The sequence below is a fragment of the Orbicella faveolata genome, unplaced genomic scaffold (assembly GCF_042242905.1).
Source record: "Orbicella faveolata isolate gen_17 unplaced genomic scaffold, um_ofav_v1 contig_3, whole genome shotgun sequence".
Taxonomy (NCBI): Eukaryota; Metazoa; Cnidaria; class Anthozoa; order Scleractinia; family Merulinidae; genus Orbicella; species Orbicella faveolata.
This window is the reverse complement of record NW_028301558.1, coordinates 11,770,001-11,777,500: the sequence shown is the minus strand read 5'-3', so window position 1 is coordinate 11,777,500 and position 7,500 is coordinate 11,770,001. Positions and strand designations below refer to the sequence as shown.

The window sequence follows — 7,500 nt, the reverse complement described above, 5'->3', positions numbered from 1 at the left end:
CCTCCCTCATGTAATTATATTTTAGAGTCAAGTTTGAATGACGTTTGAAAATGCGAGAAATGCAAATGACTACATAACTATGCTCTGGTGAAAATGATGCTGTGCAAATTGAGTGTTTCACTTGAGTGTAGAAAAGCAAATTCGCATTTCCTTTGCATTGGTTTTGCAATGGTACGCCAAGCGATTGGCTCATAAAGGTCGCACCACTTTATCATCCAAACAGAAGTAAGACCAAAACCAATAGTAACTCGCACGTTTTCCCGCGCTTTGCGTCAGTTTCATGTATCTGCTCCGAGTTTTGATTGGTTCACTGGATCGTCTTTGTAATTTGCGATTGGCCAGAGTGATTACTTTGGTTTTAGTTTTTTACGACGCTCAATTGAAATATGATCTGATAAGCTGTTGTCGTTGTCCAGCAGCCTGTAGCGTGGCAACAGCCGCCATATTTAAGCCGGACGCTGCCTTCTAAATACAAAGGTTTTTGCGCCAGGTTAGGACCACGCAGAAAACATAGATCTTTGCAAGGGCTATTGGAATCCACAAAGAAAAACTGGGGTAGCCACGCATTTTTTTGAGATAATTAGTCTTGAATCTCAACAAAAATACTGACATCAGCATTTTTCTGAAAAAAAGGAAAGGATATTTCTTGACAGATTTCCTTAGAATTCGCCTTTACATACAGAAAAGCAAACATTATTTATAAAGATCTTAAAACTTCATGGTATATGGTTAAATAAAAACAATTTTTGGTATGTTTTTAATGCAGTAACAAAATCGTTGCAACAGCGCTTTTGGCATCTCTGACAGCCTTCCTCTGGTTCAGCTAAAATACAGTCTAAATAGCTTTTGCTCACAACCAGAAACTAATTACGTGTTGAATAAGTTTGCCACTTCCATTTCATAACATAAAATGTAGGGGTAACCACGCGTTTTTTAAAGTTATTGATCATTTTTGAAAAGTTTTACGGTGCCCGTTACATTTATCCCTGTCACCTCCCCAGTAAGTAAAACATTTGCGTATCTCGCACTTGTTTCGTGCGCGCACTACGCCATCTGCAGGTACATTCTTAAAACTGAATTTCAGGCTAATTTTTGACAGATAACAGCTATTTTTTCAGCTAGAAGACGTTAACAGTTACTGGTTAGCGATATGCTGCTATTCTTGTGGTCTTTGGTTTAAGCACAGGTTCATTAAACTTGATTTGGTCACAGTAGGAAAATGTTGCCTTCATTTTAGTCGTGTACAGTCGTGTACTTGATAGCGCAGTTGATGGCGTCAATATATGTCAACCCCACCGCGCGCGTGGCGCTTAGACCATGCTTTGCGTGATGCGCAGAAAGTGCGCGCACTAACAAAAGTAGGCACCGTCCTTCACGCAGCGAAAACCCTCAAGAAGAATATTCAAACTAATGGAAACGTTACGCTTCAGAGACATTCTACCAAAAAAACAAAGACGAGAAAATTTTTATCGCTTGGGGCAGCGTCCACACTACGTCGGAGAAATTTGAAAACCAGCCTTATTTCTACTGTTAGGCCTACCGTCCACACTGATCCGTCACGAAAACGGAGCTTTTCGAAAACGCTCTTCAAACCGGAATAACTTGAAAAACGCGGCGTGTTCGTTTTCGCGTGGACGGAAAACATTTTGAAAACGATGACGTCACGATAATCATGTGATTTGCCTGACCGAGTTTTCTTCAAACACAAATTCAAAATGACCGGTAATTGTTGAGTTTTTAAATTCCTTCGGGTTAGTGTGGACAGAAAACTTTTGATGCGTTACATGTATCATCTATACACAACAGACATCCTGCGATATTCACAGTTTGCCATACTTGTCATGTGCGCTAGAAATTCGTCCGGCATCTTGTAAAAGTTTGTCTAAAGTAATGAAATTCTTTCTCGGTCGTCATAGCGAACGCAATGTAAAATAACACAGGTAGCGAGTGTAACGTAAAATAACTATACAAAATGATGAAGTTGATTTTTCATCCGTCTTCTCAGTGCTCTCGATCGCTTAGCGATCTACAAATACCAACTTGACTTCCCTGTCAGGCTTTAGAACTCCAGTACTCACTGGTTTTACTTCATTGAGGGATTCAATCCAGAACCTCCGTGACACCTGAAGAAGACAAAGTGATGAAAATATTAACCACAACACAACTAAAAGAAAACAAAGCCCACTAAAATTAAGGAACTACGCCTCCAGATAGCCTAAAATGTCAGTCATCTCCCACCCTCAGCTTAATCCCCAGGTGATTAGGCTGAAGACGGAAGATGACCGACATTTCAGGCTAGCCTCAGTTTTCCGCAGAATTCCTGCGCCTGGTTATTGCCGAGTCGAACATCAGTAATAAGGCGAAAAGAAAGCCATAACAATATTAGTGGACAATATTAGTGGAGGCAGCGTGGCCTAGTGGTTAGGGCGACGGACTTGAAATCCGGCGGTTCAACTCCACGGTCACGCTTGTGAATAGCCAACTGGTCTGCCTCCCGCCAGTTGGGATTTTTAAGCCTGTTATGTTTATTTGCAATATTTGTTTCTCTCAGGTTAAGTGGCATGCCTGAAAACTAGTTACTTGTAGCTAAGTGCATCGACCACTATAAACATTCAACAACAACAACAACAACAACAATTTCAACTGTCAGCAAACTCTCTGCTTGGGCAATAGATGTTGTCGGAAGAAGGCACTCCTCTCCCATTCCCATCATTCCTTCTCTAAAGAGATTGTACACGTACCTGAGACAGAAAAAGATGCATTTCCAGTTCAGCCACACGCCGCCCTGTTAAACAAAAGAATAAAAAATCTCTTTAAGGTCATTCCCCTGTATTGCATTGCGCATCCTTTCTGCGCATAATTTATGGTGTCATCAGCGCGCGTTCGTGCACGCGCACATTGAAAACATGGCGGATTTGTTTTGATATTGAGTTCTGTCAGTTGAAAAATGGCTATAGCTCACTAACGAGCACGGGCACCCCAATTTTTTTCTAGTCATTTTAATCAACTAATCATTAGCTTTGCGTGAGAAAAGACTGATCTGATTTCTATGTTTGAACATTGAATAAATAAGAAAAATAGCAGCTGCATTGTAGTCTTTTCTATTTTGCAGTTTGATAGCCGTGGCAAGCAATTTGGTTCCAATATTTTAACAAGGATTCAGCTGTCTGTCAAAATCAAACTTAAAAAGTTTATTTGTGTCCGACACAAGTATCGACTGTAGTTTGAGGCGTGTTTTTATGAGTCTGGGCTCACAAAGAGTTTACAATAACTTAGAATGCGTTCTTGTAATGAGCATTAAATAACATTAAAATGGGACATTTTCAATGCCTTACTGCTCCTTAACGAGCACGGGCACCCCCTTTTTTATTTTATAATTTAAGTTCTCATATAATAAATATTCATTGGACAAAGTTTGAACAAAAATCTATGTTCAAGTTTATTTTAGGGAAATTACCTTAAACATATATCGAACTGCTTCTAATACATCTCAATATCGCGCTCACAGTAGATAACATTGGTTCGTCGGGAAATATCACAACCAACTAGTAAAATATGAACTTCACTAGTGAAAAGTAGATCGCAAGTAAAACTAACAAAAATGATATTACCATTTTGTGCAAGTTAAATGATGTACGGTATACGTGTATTTGTGGTTATAAGGTGTTACAGTTGCCGGCTGCTCTATCATTAAGACGTTCTTTTAAGAGGGCTCTTTCTTCGCAACATCACTTTTATTCCTACGTGGCTGAAATTGTGTCCAAATAAAGTTAAGGTTTCATTGAAATTAAATTAAAAACGTTTTTGATTTAAGCTGCATGCAATTGACAAGTAAAACAACATGTAGAGATGTAAAACACAGTAATCCAGTAACCAGTGTCACTCTATTACAATTACATCGTGCTTTTACGTGGCTGATGGCAGCAACAAGATTATTCTTGTGATGTTTGTAAGTATAATTTCGCCAGTAGAGTAATTTTTGAGGATAAATTTTTGCGAGAATATTTTTTTGCGGGAACTCTTTTTGACGGATCGTAGAAAAATCCGGTTTCCGTAGCATGAAGCGACTAGGAGTATTTCTACTCCCCCCTGGATGGGATGCTAGTCCATCGCATGCAGGGTTACCCCCAGCATTAAATTACCCGGTATCCATTTATACTCCTGGGTGGAGAGAGGCACTGTGAGAGATAAATGTCTTGCCCAAGAACACAGCACAATGTCCCAGGCCAGGGCTTGAACTCGGACCGCTCGATCCGGAGACAAGCGCACTAACCATGAGGCCTCTGTGCACTTCCTCTGTCGAGTATTAGGTACATATTCCTCGCAACATAACAGCTACATGTCCCTACAAGAAATAAGCCAGTAGTCCGTCTGCACACTCGTGAGCATTGTTATACTCCACTAGTTCCATGCCGTCAGAACTTTTTAGTACAAAGAGATCACCTTACTCATTTGTTGTGGTTTTGCCGTCAGTATGTATGTACTTACCAATGCACATCCTGGTGCCAAATCCAAAGGGGAGCGTGGCAAACGCATGATATGGGGACTTGTGTGAATCATCCCTAAGCCACCGCTCAGGTTTGTACTCCAGGGGATCATCGAACAATTCTGGATTACGACCCATGACATAAATTGGGGTACGTATCATTGTCTGTCCAGGAAATAAAAGACAAATTTATGAAATGAATGATCTTGGGCCGATTTTAAGGACTGCGTAGAGTTTAGCAAACTTCCGAACTTCTCTTTTTGGTGGCACAACCGCAAGCAACTGTTGCATTCTACGTCTTGCAACAGGTCGACCAACACCTTAACACAAGATTTGTCGAACACGCATTGACAGTTCTTTGCAAACGTTTACAAGTCTTGAGATGCCTGCGGAAATCTTCGAAAATGTTTGGACGTCTTCGGTGATTTTGACAGGTGGTTTCGGTTTTAAAAAGTTCCGAATATTGGACTTAAATTGAACCTAAAGTAACTTTTAAAACAGCTAGGAGCGAGCCATGTTGTCTCGTCGTAAGGAGAAAAAGATACAATTTTGTGGGCGCAATTGTAAACTCTCATTTATTTGCTTCTCTTGCGTTGGTCGACGGGTTAAGAAAAAAGAGGGAATCTTTGGTGTCTGAAGACATTGTCCACTACAGCAAAGTCTTAGATCAGTAAAACTTTCAGTTGTTAAACTGACTTACATTTGGCGGTATCCGGTAGCCTTGAATGACAATGTCTTCTTTAAGAATGCGAGCGTTTTCCCAGGCCGCAGGAACCATCCTGGGGCAAAAAAATAAATAAATAAAATAAAAATAAAAACAAAATAAAAAATTAAAACTCAGTTTAACTAACCGATGAACACCGTTGGGTAACAGAGCTTGTAAAACTAAATGATGTTCATCACGGATTTGACAGCCTCACCAAGGCAGGCAGAGATGCACCAAGGTGTCCTTCAACCCTGAAAAACAGACGACTAAAACACTTGCACCTTCCTGATAAAAACAAAACTCCCCTCCCCTCAAACCCGTGAAACCGCAACTGTTTAAACAGGGCCCACAATAACCGGGGCTGTTACCCAGAATACTATGAAATATTGTAATTATCATTGTAAAGGTAACTTTACAAATTTCCTTCGAAGCCAGGACAACTATGGGAGACACACGCATCTTCAGTTTCAGGGCGTTGTCAATTTGTTTCCAAATGCAGTACACTGCATGGGCTGTACATCCCACAGGCAGGGAAGCAGGGGAAAATAAATTTCCCCGAGAATATTGAGGACACTACTGTGCAAAAACAGTGCGTTATTATGTTTATCTGATGTGGGCAGTATATTTATATCCGTGATAATGTGGCAGATAAATTGGTACCGTACCTTAGAGTCTCCTTGATGCATCCCCTAAGAAACGGCATTTTCTGTAACGTCGCAGGAGTGGCAAGTTCGTCAGGTTGCAGAACCGAGCTTACCTCCTCATAAAGCTGTTTTTGCACGTCCGGATTCCTTGCAAGCGAGTACAGCGTCCACAGGGTCGTGTTTGAGGTCTGCAAAATACAACCACATGAATAAATCTTTCATCAGAATGTATTGTAAATTTATCTCCCAGTTATCTATCACTGGCTCAACAAGCTCTCAGCTTTGAAGTGCTCATACGCGTACAATATGTTTTTCCCATTTGAAAGTCCACATAAAAAAGCGTCCCCAAAACGTTTTTCGATTTCAACTAAACGTGATTTTTTTAATGATTTTTCTAAAACACTCAAATTAGCCGTCTTTTTGGCACACGACTCGCACTTAAAAAAATGAATTAAGAAAAATTAAATCACGTTTAGTTCAAATCGATGTAGATGATGATTTAGACTCTCTGACAAATGAGAAAATAATTATAAAAAATATGAGGTTGATTGAATTTGTAATGAAGTAATACCGAATATCATTCATACCTAATTGTATCTTTTTGGTTCGCTTCGGCGGCATAACCGGTGAGTTTGGTCGACCCACGGTTTGTATTTTGGCCAAACGCAGTCGAGCCAAAATAATCTCAAGCGAGACTAAACGAGCCTGATATGCCGCCAAAGCGGACTAAAAGGGCATGATTAGGTATTTACCGTACCCAGTCATGATATCAGGGACTTTAAGATACGCTACGGCGAGGTGCTACTACGGCTACTTTGGCCGTGAGGGACTAGGCTGACAACGGTGTTTTATCCGCCAAACTCAAATGATTAAGATTTTGCTGTACGCAATTTTGCTCTACGCGTCTTTTACAAAAATGACTACTTTCAAGGAAACCAGAGATCATTCTACTTTCATACGAAACAGGCTTGATTAATGACAATGATTTCCTTCTCCTGTATCCGTCTTACATCTCTCAGAACTCAGATTTGCCTTTTAGAACTTGACACAACCGTCTGTAGTTCCAACCACAACACAAAATATAAACTCTGATATAAAGAGGCTCGATTTCAACACGGACAGGTTGTTCGTACAACGATTACGTGATAAGCCCGAAAATACAAAACTTTCGATTATAATAAAATACATTTTGAACAGTAATAAACAATTATAGCTCAGATTAGAACATACGAAGCTCTCTTATAAACGGCTGTTTGGTACGACACTAGTATGACTGAATTGATCCTCTCGCAGTAGGTGCTAAAATCGTTCAAATTTTCTGTACAAATGACAAAAAAAAAATGATCTTAAAACTGATTTTTACGATTGAAAACTTTATCCTCAAACTAGGCTGTTCAGTGCAAAAAGCGTTAAAATGAGAAGTAAACAGCAGGCTTACACTCAAGTAGTGAAGAGTACGTGAAACCAGGCACTTTCCCGTAGTAGAAAGCAAGGCTACGGCGGGAAAGCCGACGACGTCACCGGAAGTGATCTTCACTATCTGCGGCCGTACTACAGCCTAGGCGTACCATATCTTTAAGTCCTTATCGTAGCCATATCAGGTCAGTGACTTGATAATGCAAGATATCGGGACAGTAGACACTGCTTCTAATTGGCTAACTTCG

General features: G+C 40.3%; 1 protein-coding gene across 1 annotated transcript in view; it reads right to left on the bottom strand.

Moving 5' to 3' along the window:
* Nucleotides 1-724: 724 nt before the first annotated feature.
* The window catches only part of LOC110049670 (cytochrome P450 10-like), an 11,570-nt gene continuing 4,794 nt past the window's right edge, over nt 725-7,500 (bottom strand). Inside the window, exons 4-8 of the mRNA XM_089298855.1 lie at nt 5,858-6,024; nt 5,187-5,265; nt 4,489-4,651; nt 2,742-2,785; nt 725-2,123 (exon numbers count right to left, since the gene is read on the bottom strand). Of these exons, the coding sequence (XP_089154981.1) occupies nt 2,019-2,123; nt 2,742-2,785; nt 4,489-4,651; nt 5,187-5,265; nt 5,858-6,024 (558 nt within the window). The 3' untranslated portion in view covers nt 725-2,018. The remainder of the gene's footprint in view (nt 2,124-2,741; nt 2,786-4,488; nt 4,652-5,186; nt 5,266-5,857; nt 6,025-7,500) is intronic.